Source organism: Oncorhynchus mykiss, chromosome 26 (genome assembly GCF_013265735.2).
Source record: "Oncorhynchus mykiss isolate Arlee chromosome 26, USDA_OmykA_1.1, whole genome shotgun sequence".
Taxonomy (NCBI): Eukaryota; Metazoa; Chordata; class Actinopteri; order Salmoniformes; family Salmonidae; genus Oncorhynchus; species Oncorhynchus mykiss.
The window spans coordinates 18,064,995-18,085,209 of NC_048590.1; the positions used below are offsets into that span (position 1 = coordinate 18,064,995).

The 20,215-nt window shown below is 41.5% G+C and overlaps 1 protein-coding gene across 1 annotated transcript; it reads left to right on the forward strand.

Annotated features, from left to right (window-relative positions):
- The first annotated feature begins 3,590 nt into the window (after nucleotides 1-3,590).
- Nucleotides 3,591-13,770, forward strand: LOC110506338 (fibroblast growth factor 4B). The gene is made up of 3 exons (XM_021585891.2): nucleotides 3,591-4,225; nucleotides 6,918-7,021; nucleotides 7,702-13,770. The coding sequence occupies exons 1-3, from the start codon at nucleotides 3,931-3,933 to the stop codon at nucleotides 7,876-7,878; spliced, it is 576 nt and encodes a 191-aa protein (XP_021441566.1). The 5' UTR covers nucleotides 3,591-3,930; the 3' UTR covers nucleotides 7,879-13,770.
- Nucleotides 13,771-20,215: the final 6,445 nt, after the last annotated feature.

Below are 20,215 nucleotides of genomic sequence, written 5' to 3' on the forward strand. Positions count from 1 at the left end.
TCTACCCCTAAATGGTCAAATAACAACTTGACTGAGAAGTGACATATTGATGTGATCTAAATTGTGCATTAAATATAAATATAGACACAATTTCCAAATTGTGTGATACTCTTTGTCTCAAATTATATTTGGTGCACATCACACAGTATTTATAAGATGCCATAAAAGAATGAGCTAGTGTTAAAATCACGACTTCTATCCCACAAGAGTGATAGGCCTACTTCAAAGACCAGTTGATCGATTCACCTTAAAATAAAAGTGACGTAGCCTACCCCTGAGTCTATACCAAAATGATGTTATACAATTTTTTTTCGGAAATACATTTTACACAATTAGTGACATTCACTTTCAATTTAATTGTCTTTCACCAGCAGAAATACAATTATAAAGAAATTATAGTCACTGAAACGGCTACAGCCGGTTACCCTGGCTGTCGCAACCCACTATTACAGGAGGTCTTCGAGTTTGGTGTCGGCAGTAACTGCCAGTAGCAAGCATCAAAGAAGATCAAACCAGGATGATTTCTCCCTTTATAGGCAAAAATATTGACACTGTCCAAATCAAACGTGAAAATCATCAACTCATCAAATTCAAATTAACAATTGGGGAAATTCTCAACGTTTCAGCACTGAGGAAATATGAAACAAATCTAATACAGCTTTGAATGATTTTACTCATAAAATACATAGTCGAGTAGGACTTTAGGTCATGTGGTGCACTAGGCAAAATGCATAATCCTAGACCTAGAGCTTGCTAAAATGCTGTCATCATGTTCCTTTTAACAAAATAGATTTCAAATAGGGCTATCGAGTGTACGGTTTGTATCGATTTGTTTTAAGACTAATGTGCGGTTATTATGGTTAACAGCTACACCTAAACCCAAAACACTGAAGTGTGACTATCACAGCTTATCAACGCATAGTCTACAATTTGAGTGTATAGATCACAGTTGCATGCAGTTGGGTCAATGTCCTTTAAAACTCGCACATTTCTATGTATAAATGCCGATTACAACAAAAACAAAAAGGTTTAAAGTTGAGTGAATGGAACTGTGAACAGTACCTTGCATAATACACTATAGGTCTCTGCCGGCTGTATTTTCTAAGGGGACAATGGGTGGGTTTTCACGTGCAGACTTGAGGGTAATTTAAGTGTACGGTGTCCCTCGATATCGTCAGGTTAAGGGCGAAAGCAGAGGACATCACAGACACTTGTCGATTGCCTTGCTGATCAGGCGAGATTGAGCCAAGGGAGCAATAGATTTGGACCAAAACAGGCTACAACCACCTGCCATGTGATGAAAGCGCTGCCTGATTCAAACATCCTCTTCACACATTAATGTTGTCCTTATTTAACAAGTTTAAAGACATGCTCAAAAGTTACAGGCTTAGACGTGGAGTAATCTCAAGCAATCAAGACAGCAACGTCGAAAATGCATTCAGTCAAATACGAGAGTGAAAAGTTATTGAGCAACCGAACACAGTTAGAAAGTAATACAAAACGTTACCCTTTGATAGTGAATAGCTATGCAGCGCGATGTGTAGCCTACTTAAAAATGTGGAGACAAATTGCAGCACCATGGAGAGCGGCACCCCAGGACTACGTGAAAGGATAAACGTCACTTGTTGAAGTATGGGTCAATACTGTGCATCTTCAAAGGACAGTTATAAACCGTGCAAGTCCATTATCTTTGCTTGAAAAGTCAGCAAGTTATTAAACGAATTATTAAAATATTTGTTTGTTGTTCGATTTTCGTCCAGAAAAATCTTTTTGATGTTGTCCAGAAATATATTTTTGATGTATGCCTGTTTCGTTTACACAAAAGTATATTTCCCATCAGTTTTACGGAATTGATCCAAAACGAAACCAGGGGAAAGTACAGGTCTGAAGCTCAGTTGACATGGGGGAAACCTCCATAGTCGATGCTCAAACGTGTACAAATAGACCAAAGTTGTACTGGATGTGTACAATGGTAATGAATGATAATCCATGGAGTACCTCAGTGATCGCTGCCAACGCAACAACAAATGTCACCCCCGATCTATTTGATTATCCATAAGGCAGAGAACAAACAATCCACTGGTGAGACACGGAAAAATATCAAATTGAACCGACTGAAAAAGACGCGTCTTCTGTGTCATCAGTAGGCAGCGTTTAGTGAACTAGCGAACCCAGGAAAGCGGGGTCGCCAAGCTAAAGGTTGAGCAACTCCAAGATCTGACTCCATTCAAAGTTCAAATTTGCAGCATAGAGTGGGGGAATGTTATTAGCCTATATATTGAGGATTACTCAAACGTGAACATGAGAAAAAGTTTTCATGAGAATCATCAGCTTGTGACTGGGAGGTTCAGGGTCCACAAAAGGGCGCCTGTAAACCCACCAATGATTTCCAAGAGATACACGAAAAGGCAAAAAAATTAAAATACATTTAATCAGAGATGAAGTAGCGTACTTACTGTTGACAACCCTATATGGCATCAGTGCCATTCAAGTTGAAAAATATTTGACCTAACAGTTTTGACTAGCCTAATGAAAATGTTGTTTCCCCAATCAATTTCACCAACGTGTAGAGATGTAAGTAACTTAAGTCGTGTAGAAGCAAATTGGTGGCTTATAGTAGACAGTTCATGCATGTCACTGATGGAATTTGGCCATTATTTGGACACAGACGAAAGCTGTAACTGAAAATAAGAAAAACACACGTTCATTGCTTTGGGACACTGATATTGTCTATCTATGTAACACCATATTAAAACACATTGAACCCTATCAAAACATCTGCATTGTCCACATTCTCAAAATGATCTTTCGCCTAATGAAGCATTGGCACTGCAAATTAATTCGTAAATTGAGTAATAATTTGTTATCATTATCGGTGATGTTATGTTATAGTATACTACTTTATTGATGTTATTATAACTTCAGAACTTTGACAGAGTTAGAGCCAGCAATAGCTTAATGGCATTGTCGCGATATCCTCCACAAGGTAGGCAATAAAAACTTAAATAGTCGTGAATAGCTTTTCTTTGCCACTATCTTCACTGTGCAGATTATCAGCCGGAGCATCTACTTATCATGCTTTTTCATATTATATTTAGTCTCACCATTGTTCTCTTTAAGAACCGGGGTCATTTTTTGTGTGTGTCAGTCTTAAATTAGTGTTTCCAATTCGTTGAATTCAACTTTTGTTTTTTCCTGTTATTGTTCATTTATAGAACTGTCTCCTGTCTGACACCGCAGTCTGTAAACTTGGCTATTTCCTATTTTACATCCTCCCATACATAAATTATTTAATTTCAGTCCAATAATGAAAGAAGCTTTACACAATGAAACCCTATTACAAAGTCTTTATTCTAATTTTCACTATTTGATAAGGGCATTATTTGTATAGACAACTTCCCGCAGTCTTGCTCGTTTCAATATGAGTGTACACTGGCAAATGTTGTTTTGTTATCCGGGCAAGTCTAGTTTTGACATTCGTTAAACGCCCCCCTCCCTCCCCACCCTTGGCACAGCATGTACATTATGAGGGATCCGTCTGTTTAGAGTGGCTTAGAATACTGTCCCGTGATGCAGTAGGTATTGCGTGATGTAATTTCGCAGAAGATATAAATATCGTCGGCGAGGGAAAAGCGGCATGGCTGAGCTGCGCTTGCCTAGACGGCCAACGCTTCTCAACTTATCCTTGGACAAGTTCGACTCGAATCTATACACGTTACCTCGGAGAGGACAGTTAAACCAAGCAAGAATCGATGTCGCACCAAACGGAACTCGTCATCTTTGTCTTGGAATGAGCTTCTTTCGTTGCTTTTTTTCATTCGTTCATTTTGTCTTATTCGGAGTTCAAGGTAAAGGCCGACACAGGGGTGATATTTTTAGTCCCCTAAACTCCCTCAACAAACACTGTAGGCTACTGCAGTGTTGGTAAGGATGGCCTTTCAATCGGCCTTCTTACCAATATTGGTCTTGGGACTGATGACTAGTTTGGTGCGTTGTGCCCCCTCCACTGGCAGGCTGAATGGCACCGTGGAACGACGCTGGGAGACACTGTACTCGCGGTCCTTGGCTCGGATCCCTGGGGAGAAAAGAGAGATAAACCGGGACAGCGACTATCTTATGGGCATTAAACGGCTACGACGCCTTTATTGCAACGTAGGAATTGGGTTTCATATTCAAGTTTCACCCGATGGGAGAATAACAGGGGTGCACAATGAAAACCGTTACAGTAAGTTCAAAATTATTATTTGCACTTTTATGCATAAGATTGCCTTCTGACATTAGTTGCATGCTGGCATTCCCAACCTGATCTCTGGCCTGCCTGGTCATTCCATGCACTTATCCCGTTCCCGTGCGAGCCATTGGTATTAGAATAGGCCTAGGCTATTCATAAAATGAAATAAAAATATTTAATATATCATAACATATTTCATGCAATCAATTTTAAATAACTTTAGTGACTTACGCAAATGTTTTTTTGTTATATGTATAAAAACACGTTTTTATGTGCCACTTGTGTATTCCAATTAGACTATACTTATTTGAAGAGACTGCTAGATTGTGTCTTCATAAACATATTATCGCGGTATGAATATATGGCATTTTATGTAATAGTGTCAGTATCGGGGCAGGGGTATCTTGGAACTGTTTGAAATGCCTCACCAATGTGCTTCATTTGAAAGTGGAATAGATATGACTTGATTGCAGGATTAGAATGTGCCTCTTATTTCACTGCTGATGAAACACGTTGTCTGTGTGGCATCCGTGCCATGCAGTGCTATGCTAGCTAGCTAAAAAAGCGATGCTCCTATTAAATAAATAGGCATAAGTGTCTAAGGAGCGAATAAGGTGGGCATGCGTTGGAACATCTGGAGGCTAAAAATGACGTGTGGGTGCTTTCCACTCTGAAACCAGTGTCTGAAATCAGAGATTTCTAGGAACCAAGCCAACATCCAATACGTCCTAACGTTAGGACGGAGATAAACCCATCTGTTACGGTAAATTAACCTCTTGGCCTTGCGTCTCAAATGAATGTCCGCTCGAGACAAAGTCATATTCAATTACATTTGCAGACACAAAGAATAACAAGCATGTATTTGTCTAACAGTTGTCATTGCAAATATGAACCGGTATCTTCAACGATATGATGTGACAAATACGCCCCTATCGCCTATATCGACAAGGTCTGCCTGTGAACTTAAAGGTTGTTTTGTGTTCCCTTGGCCTATTTTGAGACATGGCATACAATTCAAGGGAGATACATTACATAGGTTCTGTTTGAACAGCTCTAGTCGCCATAAAAAAAACTTTAAAAAAGGAGTCAGACACCATTCTGGCCTCAAAAGTCCAGGACCTAAAGCTCAAGTGAAGACTTAAATTGGACATAAGGTGACATATGATCGTTCAGTTAGGACACCTTTAATAAAAAAAAGCACAAGAACAGCATCAGAGGTCCATAGGCTGCTTGAATGACCTTAAAAAATGATGTCAATGTTTGTTAATGCACTGTCAAACATTTCCTGTAACATGTTCAGTCACTTACTGACAGCAATTGGCGGGTAGGTTACTCTAATTTATTTTACAGTGCAGCTACTGTTATCAATTTTATGGTAATCCATTTTACGGTACCACAAATGTTACTGTAATATACTTTACAGTATATCACTTGCACTTTACAGTATATTACTGTAATTACCAATGCAGCGACACAGTTTTCTTTGCAAGATTTTATTTTTGACATTCTGTTAATTTAGTGGTGCCTTTGTCCTTAACAACTTACAGTCAGTGCATTCAACCAAGGTTGATAACAAGTAAAAAGTCATAGCAAGTCAAATGTTTCTGTAACCATTACTGAAAATGTTGTTGTAGTTACGATAATTCTCGGACTATCTCTGGATAGTGCCAATACAATTTTGTATTTTTAACCTTTATTTAACTAGGCAAGTCAGTTAAAAACAAATTCTTATTTACAATGACGGCCTAGGAACAGCGGGTTAACTGCCTTGTTCAGGGGCAGAACGACAGATTTTTACCTTGTCAGCTCGGGGATTCGATCTAGCAACCTTTTGTTTACTGGCCCAACTCTCTAACCACCAGGCTACCCTGCCACCCCAATACTGAGATATTCATGGTAACTTGATGCCAGAGCAATGCATCACAGTGCAATACATTAAAAGTGACTATTAAACTGTAAGACAAGTATTTAGACAGTATTTTACAAGGGATTAGAGCAAGCAAGTTGGCTGTATGCATTTGCATATTAATGAATACTTGGTGTTTTCTATCACTTGCACTTCTAGAGGCCTAAACAAAGGCTTCCAAACTGGTCGTGATTAGAGGTCAAAACAGGTCAAATGGACATGGGTAAATATTCAACCATTAAAAGGTTTAAGACCCGTTACCACTCTGATCTGTTCCCTATATACATTTCATTGTTAGGGAACTACGACCATATATAATTTAAATTGGTACACGACTCTCGCTATCAGATGCAACAAATATAGCCACAACAGCCTTCAAATATGTTAATGAGCCAGCGCTTCTTTTTCCTTCCACAATATTTCTCCACAATGCACAATAATTCACAGTATTCTGCAGGTAATACATAGCGGAACAGCAATGCAGTACTTTATTGTTGAATTGCATTGAATATTTAATATTCACAATTGCTAATAGTGAATATTTAATTATATATTACACTATACCAGCTGATATTTGGTGTTTTATATCACGTGCACTTTAGGCCTTAACAAAGGCTTCTAAATAGACAGTGAGTACAAGCCTCTTTCTTGGAGGATGCATGCTTGCGCAATTTGAACCTTTGTTTCTGTCTCCAGACATGAGTGAAATCAACTGGCGCCGTGATGTGAAGTTAGTTGCATGTGAACCACATACAAGACTATTTGTTTTCTTCTTTCCAGGTCTCCTTGAGATATCTCCAGTAGAGAGAGGAGTTGTGACAATCTTTGGCGTCCAACGCGGTCTATTCGTGGCCATGAACAGCAAAGGGAAGCTGTACGGATCTGTGAGTGCACGAGAGGATTTACGGTTGATTTCCGCCGGTTGATGCTCTTATCCGTAGCCTACTCGATGACATGCCACCACTTGAGCTGTAGCAACCACTTCCTCTGCTACATCCACCACAGCACCCCCGACAGCTCCTTTCCGTGTCACGTTGTTGGGCTAGGTTATGGCATGCTTCCAGTGCCTGGCCGTGTTTTCATTGTGGGCCGGATAAACCCAGGAACGGTAGCGCAGTAGATCATTCAGACTGCACATTCCATTCTTAGCATTGCCAGCCACCACATGCACCTACTGTCCTTCCCCAGAGTAAAGATGAACTGGCCAAAAAGACGACGCACACACACGGCCTATAGCCCCACAACACAGCACATTCATTAATGTTCTTGATGGGATAGTTAAATAGTTGGATTGCGGCTCTTACAGAATAGTTTTTTTCACCTGCCCCGGTTATCCCTACCACACAAAAGCATCAACATCAAAGACAAAACCAAGCAGTCTAATGGACTAGCCTACCCCTATGTCATTCATTAAGGATATATGGAATATAACTGTTAAGAGACACAATAAAATATTTTGTCAAGTTTCAAGATCCACAAAGTAGGTCACGTCTATGCCATTATACTGCTCACACTAAACATATAGCCTATAATTAAACATCTTTCTAATCTTCTCTGTTTTTAGGTTCATTACAACAACGACTGCAAATTCAAAGAAACTCTCCTGGCAAATAATTACAATGCTTACGAATCGGTGGCATACCCGACGATGTACATTGGACTAAGCAAGGCCGGTAAAACAAAAAGAGGAAACCGAGTGTCACCAGCCATGACGGTGACGCATTTCTTGCCGAGAATCTGAGTCACTCAGAAATAGACTTAACCTCAATAAGGTGGGGTGAGGGGGACTCAAAATGATGCACTTTCAACTGGAGTTTTATGCAAGACTAAGTGTATCATCCCGTTGAAATTGTATGTATTCGTTTGTATATCAGTTTATTTATTATGTAAAACAATTTTGTATTTGGGGGAAAACAGGTCCTCGCCTGAGGGGGAATTTCAGAAATCAACACATTTATTTAATTTTTTTAATTTATCAGAAGTCTGCTGCTATTAAGTGTTTGGGTAAGTGAGATTCCTTTGTAGAATTATGGTTTTCTTTGCACTGTTTATAGACAAAATATTCTACAGCGACAGAGCAAAGGATACTTTTATATTCTTTTTCTTCTATGGAAATAACTTTAAAGTCTTAGACCGAAGTTCAAACAAGTGAAATTAGATCAAATGATTGGTTTTAGAAGCAGAAGCAATTGTCCAATGGCAGGACTCTTTGTATGGCTTTGGAGTCTAATTGAAACAGTATCAGCTTGCTACTGGTTACAGAAAGAGCCACGTTGAAGTCCTACCCTCTCAAATCTGTTTTTAGCTCTGCCAGGTGGTTGAACTTTGAACTTTTCTGCAGTCAATCTTTGTCACATCTATAAGACTCTGGGTAGAGAGAGGCAACTTCTTGACATTGTATAAGCAGAGAATTTGAGAGTTTAAAGGCAAGGTCAGTGTGCTGACACACAAGGCAGAAACCATAGCCATGGCTCTTTAACATTCAACTTTTATGATGGGGAAGTCCTCAGCAGTATGGAAAATGTATATGGATCTCAAAAGGATTCATTGAAATCATCGCAAGTTCAGCATCAGAGCTCCTCGCTGAGTGCAAAAAAAAGAAGGCAAGATAATGTATGGATTGTCAAAAGGTTATGTTTTCCCCCAGTTGGTACACCGAAAGGCTATACATTATTTTTGGGGATATGTATCACCACTCATTTCTTCCCATTGCCCCACTTTCCTTGTTATCTATCCTATACCTCACATATTCAACAACCCCCCCCCCCCCCCCAAAAAAAAAAAAAACCTTTTCTAGAGTTTGTCCTGAAGTAATTCTATTGAGCCCCAACCTCTTCTCAGAGCACCATGCCATAGGCAGAAGTTCAGGCAGCCATTTCGTCCCAGTTGCGCCTTGTCACGTTTGGGCTATCTTTACCCTGTGATTTACTTTTAGAAAGGATGATCATGGTGGGAATATTTACAGACAGCTGTTAGACTGCACTATATGCTCAACCAGTAACCCTATATTTTTCTTTATATATTTTGTAAATATAACCCCTGGTAACTGGCAGAGCATAGCGATGCTGCTTCAAAGTCTGTTTTTCTGTCTTTGGGAACATTCATTCACAGACGAAGGGGTTTGACCGGGAGATGGCCCATGCCAGAGGGTGTCTCTCTCTCTATAATCCCAGTCGGTATTCACGTAATAATAAGGAATTCCCTCAACCACAGCCACAAATTGGGGAAATCCATCATTCTTTCCTATTGACCCCCATTGTAAAAGAGGCAACTGTTTTTTGCCATACAGAAATAACAAAACGTTGCTGAAAAGCCGCTGTGTTGTTCAATGTAACCAGGCCAAAGGCCCTGACCTATGGTTCGCAATGCTCCCATGTAGGGAAATAGAGCCTGCGAGAAGAGCCCTGTGCTGTGGCTTCAGGCTATTTGGCGTTGGAGAGTGGGAAATGTGGGGACCCGTTGTCCAGGTAGGCTACTCGTAGCTATGTGTGTGGAAAACATTTCATCACAGGTCAGACCTTTAACTTGATTAGTATAGTCCGTTTGTAACTCCACTCACTACTTGTAGCTGTATAGTCCGTTTGTTTGTGTTGTTGGTCTTGGCTAACTTTCGCTAGCTAGCACTCAGTCAAGTATTGAGTGTTGAAAAGTTATCTTGAGCCATGTTGTTCTTCAATGCAGTTTTGTAATGGACTAAAACAAGCGGACAACAAGAAAATTGCGTTTGAAAATGTAGAGTATTTACTCCGAGCCAATAGGTCAACCTATGTCACCACCGGTTGTTTTCCCCACAAGCGGGCAGGGCTGCAGCGTTCTATCTAATACCGACTGGGACTATTAGAATACTTCTAGATTGTACGATGGTGTTCATTCTCGTCCGAGAGGGTTCCCTCTCAGGTTCAACATTCCACATACCGTGGCAGTTTACAATGTAACAGTACTGATTTTAGACAACTCAAACTGGAAGCGATGGCCCCATTGTTCTATATTCAATAGAACAATAGTAACAATTAGCGTCCAAATCCTGAGAAATCTAATGAGGCGTAACTTTGACACAGCAAATAGCTTTGCTAAATGCAGTCAAGGGAAAAGACATCACTGGCTAGTAGTAAATAATAGAATGGCTGGAGCGCCAGCAAATATCTCAGGGTGTTGTTGGTGAACTCTTGGTTGGTGTCCATGTCTAAACACCTGCTGTGGAAGTCTATGTCTCCCGCAAAACAATCCTATCCCGGATCCCGTCTTCCCCTTCAAAAAGACACGAGCACATGGCAGCCAAAACGAGTCAAGACTATGATGGTCTTGCATACCATCCAGCTCCTGAGACTGACTAGTCAAAGAGCTAGCCAATGCTGTACCTGACTTAATATTGTCACATATGACCTGGATGCTCAAACACCTGTTGTTAATATTATTTAGTCACCCGAGACACCAGGCTGCACTGCCAATCTCATAACTATTTTCCTTTGCCACAGCTGTGCCAAACGCTCCCCAATTAGACTGTTTTGCATGGCTCACCATAATGTTTACAAAAGACTGAGAAGCCACTGGCAAATATTCTGTGACCTCTCCCTTCAACCCTGTTCCAACCCCAGGAGAGTCACCTCATTTGCTTATACAGCAAGTGTACAAGCAACACGACACAATGTTCCCGAAATGTGCACCTCATAGACAAGACAGTTTGAACAATTGTTCAGACATTTAATCTATCCCTGATGCTACAGAGACAATAGCGTAATATGCAGAATAACGAGCATGTTTCACTGTTTAAAATGTTAATTGTCTATCGTCTTCTATGGGTGCTTATCTCTTCCATTGCTGTGCTGTTTCTGCATCCAGAGGAGGGCTCTTGGTGGTCTTGTTACTCTTGTTTCCATTGTCTTTAAAAAATATATATATATTTACTAGATATTATCTGTAGTTTTATACAGGTCTTGTTGAATATCTTGATGTATGTGCTGTGCACATGACTAATGCCTAACTTAAATTTGAAGTTAAATAAAACTCCCAATGTTGTAAAATGACTCTTTCATGTCTGAACCCTTGTTGGTACAAGTCTTCACAGACTAATACTGGTCTCTGACAACATCAATTGTACAATAATTTGACTGAACGGTTTAGAAAGAAGTGTGATTACATAGGAGTTCAGAATTCCAATGGTTCTCTAACTCACAGAGTTTCAAACTGTTACATCAAATTCCATTTTATCTATCGTACTACAATACACATTATTCGATAGAGAAACCAGAAATATATTTGCCAAACTGAGGAGAGGAGAGCAAGTTGTGTAAAATTCCAAGTTATTCCTTTGTTGAACTGTCCATTTTGATAAATACCTCAAAGAAAAATAGCCTTGGAAGAGTGAGACAGGTGTGGCCACTCAATACACATGTATTTCTGTCCACTGGGTAGCTCGAGCTAAATGGAGCCTTGCCTTTGCCTGAAAGAATGACAGCTTTCTGCTCAAGTAAACTGAGGCGGCAATGTTTATGGATTGTAAAACTATCCCTAAAAACACTGGCTACACTCCATCTATATGCCTTGTCTCTATCGTCTGTCAACCAAACAATCATCCATCCACCCATGGGCCAACACGTCTTTCTATTTCAGATGTGCCTTTCAAGTTCTGTAGAACACAAAAGACTACACAGAGACAGCCAGGAAAACCTGCAACGATGTGTTCGCTAACAGTGATGGGTAAGACACTTGGGCTTGTAAGGGCTTGTAAAGTAAGCATTTTACTGTAAGGTCTACTACACCTGTTGTATTCGGCGCATGTGACAAATACAATTTGATTTGATTCCAACGGTTGTTCGATGGTCCTATGTAAATAGGCAGCAAGGTGTTAAGAGGATTCCAGCGAGGTAGAATGAAAGCAGCCCGTTCTACATTTCCAATGTGATTTCGTCCCTCTGCCACACTGCCCTAACAGAGTTCAGTGAATACTAGGGGTTTCAGCACTGGGGAACTGACACAAGGCATGCGATTAGAGGTAGAATATCAAAGTGTTTGTGAAACAAACAGCAAAACTAAAAATGTACTTTGCAAAAACGCAAAATAAAAGTGAACATGCAGAATTGTGAACGGTACAGGCAATCTCCACAAATTAAGTTTTTCACGGCCAAAAGCTATTTAAGACTGACACCTGCACGCATGCACCCCCAACATACACATTATACACACACATCAGTATTTGTAACTCCAAGATCATCAACAGTGTCCAAAGCCATCCGTGTAGATACCATTTGTAAAGATTAAAACCTGCTGCAGTGGGATGGGGCCGGGAGTGTTGCTGACTGGCAGGGGCACCTTGAGCACTTAGTTATCTAGGCCCCCTCACAGAGTCCCTGGATTCCATGGGTATCGCACCTCCTAAGCCCCAGCTTATAGGGTTTTGCTGCTTTATCCTGCCGGCAAACACAACGGAAGCCTGAGTCTTTAACGCCAGTGAGGCTGGATCATCTCTGGGGAAAAGGGGCAATGAAAGGAGATGGATGAAGCGACTCGGGGCTCAATTGTTCCCTACTGTCAAAACAAAATGAGATTTTGTCGGGCTATCCCTCATAAGCACAGAGCAGAGAGGATGCAATGGGAATGCTTCTGGTGGTTGTTTTCATTTACTAAGGTTATTCCCTGCTATTCAACCACAATATAGATGCTTCGGATTGACTAACTTCTCTCAAGAAATAAATGAGTGGAGTTTTGATCTATGGCACTATGGCACGTTTAATTGTCTCAGACAGAGCAAAGCAAAACAAAACAGAGAGGCGCTGAAGCACATCAGCCAGGCAAGGATATTCAAATAGCCACACCTGGCCAAAACCACATGCAAACAACTGTTTGTGCTAATAAACACCTGGTGTACTATCAGGTGACTGGCTACTCAGTGTTACCCTTGGTTCAGCTTTATTCAGCCATGATAGTAGGCAGCATCTTTGGCAAACAATGTGTTTGGCAGAACTTGGCACACGGGAGGGCATCAGAGCCAAGGCGTGTCACACTGCTGCCCATTTCAGAGACATATTTTTATATCACATAATAGTTCAGTGTAACACAGTTATTAAAACCTTGATAGTGTCTCACTTGAAATGTACTACGACACTGACTGAGTAATCTTTTTGTTCTAAATGGCTAAATCTATGGATTGAATTAGCCAAAACCCGACTTGAAGTTCAGTACTTTTCTTCAAGTCGAAATGCTCTCCACCCATGTTTGCACCGTGGTGACGAGCGCAGGATATGGCTCGAAAACGTACTTCAATCCAGGGATGGAAGATGTCGCTGTACTCCTAATTATCCCATTATCCGAAATGGCAAATCGAGAAGATGAAAATACTGCTCGTTTTTTTATTAAACTGCTTTTTTCCATCCTACCTTAAGCATTTACTAGCATGAGGACGAAAAAGTCAGTTACAAACGAGCAGTATTTAAATCGTCTTGATTTGTCATTTCGGATAATGGCATTGAGGTACGTTTTCGACTCATATCAGCTGATCTGCCTGGGGGTCTGGGCCAAAGGGAGTAAAGGGGTACTTAGAGAGGGTGTTTGTACCCCATACTCTCTTTGTAGGGCCAGCTGTGAAGTGTCTATTTGAGATCCTCCAGATGTTTTCCTAGAAAGACAAGTTACTTCAAAAGGTAACCCCCCCCCCCCCCCCCCCCTTCACTTCCATGCTGTGTAATGCTTTCTGTACTGGGGCATTTAGGAAATGACATGGACCATTGTCCTGTAATCATGGAGCCGATGGTCACCATTTCAGCAGAAACAGTGGAGGTTATCCTATCCTATGTTATCCTATGCTACAATACAACTACAAATAAAACTACAATGTATGTATAATGGCAGATGGATGTTGCCTGCCAGTGAGTGCATTAGCAGAGCAATCAACTCTCATTTGATGTGACATCAGGATGACCACATAGGTCAATCGTACTGTACATCAGTAGGCCTATGAATGTCACATCCTCTGCACTGCATCACACAGAAGCCATGCATTCATTTGAGCATGACACAATTTTTCTAAAGTCTTTCACCAGACAGTTTGGCCTGGCAAGAGAGCCTAGTTTAACTGTGACTCAGGCAGTGCGACGCCTTCATCCAAAGCATAAAGGCGTTCTTTCAAATGTCACCATCAGGTCACAGCACCGGATTGCCGTGCAGGCCTTCAATTCACTATTGTTAAGGAGGCCATTGGTCGAGGCACGCCAACTGACTTACGGCTCGTGTTCACTAGCACATGGTAAATTGCCTCGTGCTGCTTAGGCTGCCCAGAGTGGCTCGCTTGTGGGCGTGCTGGCAGCATATGGCAGGACGTTCGATTGTGAGTCAAGAATTCAGCATAGCAAGTTTGTATGAAGGTCTGGTTATTAAAATGGGTAAATAGTTAAATAGTAATATGCTCTAAAAGGCTCTGGTGACAAACAAACTTTGCTGCCCTGTTTCCAATTGTCCACATGGCTGGGAGAACCTATTGAAGTAAGTAAATGCATTTTGAAAATGTAAAAAAAAAAAAAATGTTTTATTAGCTAACTAGCTATAGTGCAGGCTAACTCAAATTAGCTGCTAACATAGCTAGTTAACTATCTAGCCAACTTTACATACTGTATAGATAGCTAGCTAAGTGAATTAAATATCACCAGCTACCTAACTTAATATTAGCTAGCTATATTGGTGTATTTATCACGGTAAAAAAAAAAAAACTCCAAATGCATTTGTAGGTAGCTAGCGAACAGCCATGGAGGAGGGTGAAAGGATAGCATCTGTAAGGGATTTCCTCCTCTTCTTCCGAAGAGGAGAGGCGAAAAGGATCAGAGGACCAATATGCGGCGTGGTAAGTGTCCATGGTTCTTTTAATACGTAAATGTACACATGAACAACTGAAAACAAAAACAAGAAACGTGAAAACCCCAACACAGTCCTATCTGGTGCAAACACAGAGACAGGAACAATCACCCACACACACAGTGAAACCCAGGCTACCTAAGTATGATTCTCAATCAGAGACAACTAATGACACCTGCCTCTGATTGAGAACCATACTAGGCCGAAACATAGAAATACCCCAAAACATAGAAAAACAAACATAGACTGCCCACCCAACTGCCCACCCAACTCACGCCCTGACCATACTAAATAAATTTGAACTTATTTTGTACATAATGTTGCCGCTACCGTCTCTTATGACCGAAAATAACTTCTAAACATCAGGACTGTGATTACTCACCAAGGATGTACAGAATCCTTTTTTTCCTTTCACGACTCTGACAAGCCCGACGCAAAGGATATACTGCTTCCTTGGGAACAGGCCCTGATCCCCGTGATCTGGGTGAAGAGGAGGCTGAGAATGAGGGGCCAAAGAGCAGGCTGCCTTCTGAGAATTCGTAGGCGATCGAATAAACCCCCACTTCCCTCCATTCTGCTAGCAAATGTGCAATCCTTGGAGAATAAAATTCACGAGTTACGTGGAAGATTAAACTACCAATGGGACATTAAAAACTGCAACATCTTATGCTTCACGGAGTCGTGGGTGAACGAAGACAATATCAACATACAACTGGCTAGTTATACGATGTACCGGCAGCATGGAATAGCAGCGTCTGGTAAGACAAGGGGCGGCAGACTATGTATTTTTGTAAATAACAGCTGGTGCACAATATCTAAGGAAGTCTCGAGGTATTGCTCGCCTGATGTAGAATATCTCATGATAAGCTGTAGACCACACTACCTACCGAGAGAGTTTTCATTCATATTCTTCGTAGCTGTTTACATACCACCACAGTCAGAGGCTGGCTCATTGAATGAGCTGTATTCCGCCATAAGCAAACAAGAAAATGCTCACCCAGAGGCGGCGCTCGTAGTAGCTAGGGAATTTAATGCAGGGAAACTTATATCCATTTTACCAAATTTCCATCAGCATGTTAAATGTGAAATCAGAAGAAAAATAACTCTGGACCACCTATTCACCACACACAGAGATGCAGACAAAGCTCTCTCTTGCCCTCCATTTGGCAAATTTGACCATAATTCTATCCTCCTGATTCCTGCTTACAAGCTCAAATTCAAGCAGGAAGCACCAGTGACTAGATCAATAAAAAAAAGTGTCCAGATGAAGCAGATACTAAATTACAGGACTGTTTTGCTAGCACAGACTGGAATATGTTCCGGGATTCCTCTGATGGCATTGAGGAGTACGCCACATCAGTCATTGGCTTCATCAATAAGTGCATCGATGACGTCGTCCCCACAGTGACCGTACGTACATACCCCAACCAGAAGCCATGGATTACAGGCAGCATCCGCACTGAGCTAAAGGCTCAGTTGCCTAATTGCCGCTTTTAAGGAGCGGGACTCTAACCCGGAAGCTTATAAGAAATCCCGCTATCCCCCCGACGAACCATCAAACAGGCAAAGTGTCAATACAGGACTAAGATCGAATCATACTACACCGGCTCTGATGCTCGTTGGGTGTGGCAGGGCTTGCAAATCATGACAGACTACAAAAGAGGCACAGCCGAGAGCTGCCCAGTGACACAAGCTTACCAGATGAGCTAAACTACTTCTATGCTCGCTTCGATGCAAATAACACTGAAACTGTGAGTAAGAACCTTTAAACTGGTCAACATTCACAAGGCAGCAGGGCCAGACGGATTACCAGGACGTGTACTCCGAGCATGCGCTGACCAACCAGAAAGTGTCTTCACTGACATTTTCAACCTCTCCCTGTCTGAGTCTGTAATACCAACATGTTTTAAGCAGACCACCATAGTGCCTGTGCCCAAGAACACTAAGATAACCTGCCTAAATGACTACTGGCCCATAGCACTCACATCTGTAGTCATGAAGTGCTTTGCAAGGCTGGTCATGGCTCACATCAACACCATCATTCCATGAAACCCTAGACCAACTCCAATTTGCATACCGCCCCAACAGATCCACAGATGATGCAATCTTTATTGCACTCCACACTGCCCTTTCACACCTGGACAAAAGGAACACCTATGTAAGAATGCTATTCATTGACTACAGCTCAGCGTTCAACACCATAATGGCCTCAAAGTTCATCAATAACCTAAGGAACCTGGGACTAAACACCTCCCTCTGCAACTGGATCCTGAACTTCCTGACAAGCCTCCCCCAGGTGGTAAGGGTAGGTAACAACACATCCGCCACTCTCAGGGGTGCGTGCTCAGTCCCCTCCTGTACTCCCTGTTCACTTATGACTGCACGGCCAGGCACGACTCCAACACCATCATTCAATTTGACACAACAGTGGTAGGCCTGATCACCAACAACGATGAGACAGCCTATAGGGAGGAGGTCAGAGACCTGGCCGTGTGGTGCCAGGACACAACCTCTCCCTCAAAGTGATCAAGACAAAGGAGATGATTGTGGACTACAGGAAAAAGAGGACCGAGCACGCCCCCATTCTCATCAACGGGGCTGCAGTGGAGCCAGTTGAGAGCTTCAAGTTCCTTGGTGTCCACATCACCAACAAACTAACATGGTCCAAGCACACCAAGACAGTCATGAAGAGGGCACGACAAAACCTATTCCCCCTCAGGAGACTAAAAAGATTTGACATGGGTCCTCAGATCCTCAAAAGGTTCTACAGCTGCACCATCGAGAGCATCACTGCCTGGTATGGCAACTGCTTGGCCTCTTACCGCAAGGCACTACAGAGAGTAGTGCGAATGGCACAGTACATCACTGGGGCCAAGCTTCCTGCCATCCAGGACATCTATACCAGGCAGTGACAGAGGAAGGCCCTAAAAATGGTCAAAGACTCTAGCCACCCTAGTCATAGACTGTCCTCTCTGCTACCGCACGGCAAGTGGTACCGGAGCACCAAGTCTAGGTCCAAGAGGCTTCTAAACAGCTTCTACCCCCCAAGCCGTAAGACTCCTGAACATTTAGTCAAATGGCTACCCAGACTATTTGCATTGCAACCCCCCTCTCCCCCACTTTACAGCACTGCTACTCTCTGTTGTCATCTATGCATAGTCACTTTAATAACTCTACCTACATGTACATACTTCCTCAACTAACCGGTGCCCCCGCACATTGACTCTGTACTGGTTCCCCCCATGTATATAGTCTCGCTGTTGTTATTTTACTGCTGCTCTTTAATTACTTGTTACTTTTATCTCTTATTCTTATCCGTATTTGTTGGTTAGGGGCTTGCTAGTAAACATTTCACTGTAATATCTGTTGTATTCGGCGCATGTGACTAATACAATTTTCTTTGAATTGTGGCTCCTTCCACCTTCAAAGAATAGGCAAGAGGGCCAACCATGGAGAATAGTAAGACACTTCATTATTTCTATAATTACGCTATATTGTTTGTCCTCGTGTGTTCGTGCATGTTTTTCAGCATAAAGTACTCTGCAGCCACTTAGCGTGGACAGCGTGAACACTGTCTCTTTAACTACCTTATTTTCTCAATTACAGTCTCTCTCCTTCACATCATCCCTCTCTCCCCCCTTCTCCCTAAATTCTCTAGGTTATATCAGCTGTGTCGGTGAACCCCTCCTGCATCTGAACTGGCTACATAGAGGACACAGCATGATCAGAGGTGAGTGGTCACTTGGTCGGGTCAACAGGAAGTATTATTAAAGAGATGCTTTGCATTGAAATACAGATAGAGATGCAGCAGTCCCAGAGTTAATGATCCAAGGTCAGTTTTGCATTTCACCTCCTGATGATTGATGACTGACAGTGTTAGAATAAAGAAAAAACACTAGGCTTAAACATGCTCTTAAACATGCTCTCTCATCTGTTTCTCATCTGCAGGTATGTTTTGATGTGAGAGAGGATGCCAACCCCGAGTACCGTCATCGCCACCTCACCCGCTCTTAAGATAACCTTTGGGCCGACTGGGAGCCCAAGGCTGTTTAGGAGACACCACTAGAGACACTTTTATATAATTGTGATGAACTGAGAGAATATTATGGTACCACTGTGATTCATATGCTGCCTACCCCTTCTGTCTTTTGCACCTCTCTTACCACCTCGTCTTTCTTCCTCTGATTTTATCATGCACAACAGATGTGCATTGAAGTTCAGTTTGAACTTGTATTTATAATATAATATTGCAATTATAATATTTATAATGCATGTTTTATGTATTTATAACACTTGGATAATGAACTTCTTTCAATAAAGCATTTCACATTCTCTACTGGTTGAAATTAAGTCTCTCCTTTGATGAAATACTACACCTGTCCTGTGTTTATCAGATCAATGCAGATGAACCGGTTTTAGAGTATTTACATGATGCATAGGATGCATACTGTTTTTTAAATTATATTTATGTATATATGAATTACAAATCAGCCTTTAACTAGTTAAATCATGTTTCTAGCTTATTGCATAGTTACAATGTGTAACCATTGATGCCCCAGGACCAAGATTGGTAAACACTGTTGAAGTGTATAATTGTAATACATACACAGCATCATTCAAAGACTGGAATTTAACACTCCTAATTCATACCTGACATTCATACCTGAACTGCACATTTATTTGCCAAAGTAGAGTACATGATCAGTGAATATATTAAATGTACAGGCTATAATGTGGGGATCTCATGCATGGTAATAACTACATGTGTATACGACTTACATCCTTGGCACAAAGTTATATTATATTCTACTCAATCCATAGGCTTCGTTAATGTCATTCAGACTGTTTTGAAGTTGATACAACTGGCTATGATAGCTGAGATTCATAGCTAGGTTCTGAACTAATATGTATACCAAAAGTGTCACATATCGGCTACATAGCTAGCTACACATCCATAGGCATACAGGTATTTTCATCCTCCACTGTACAATAAGCAACAAAATAGTGATCTAGCTACGTTACTTCATCCATCTGCATTGCATGGCAAATGTTTTTATTTATTTATTTAACCTTTATTTAACTAGGCAAGTCAGTTAAGAACAAATTCTTGTTAACAATGATCGCCTACAGTACACCGGCCAAACCCGGACAACGCTGGGCCAATTGTGCGCCGCCCTATCGCAGGCTGGACAATAGAACGAGTCAAAAATCGCCCAAGGCTGAAAACGCCAATTGAA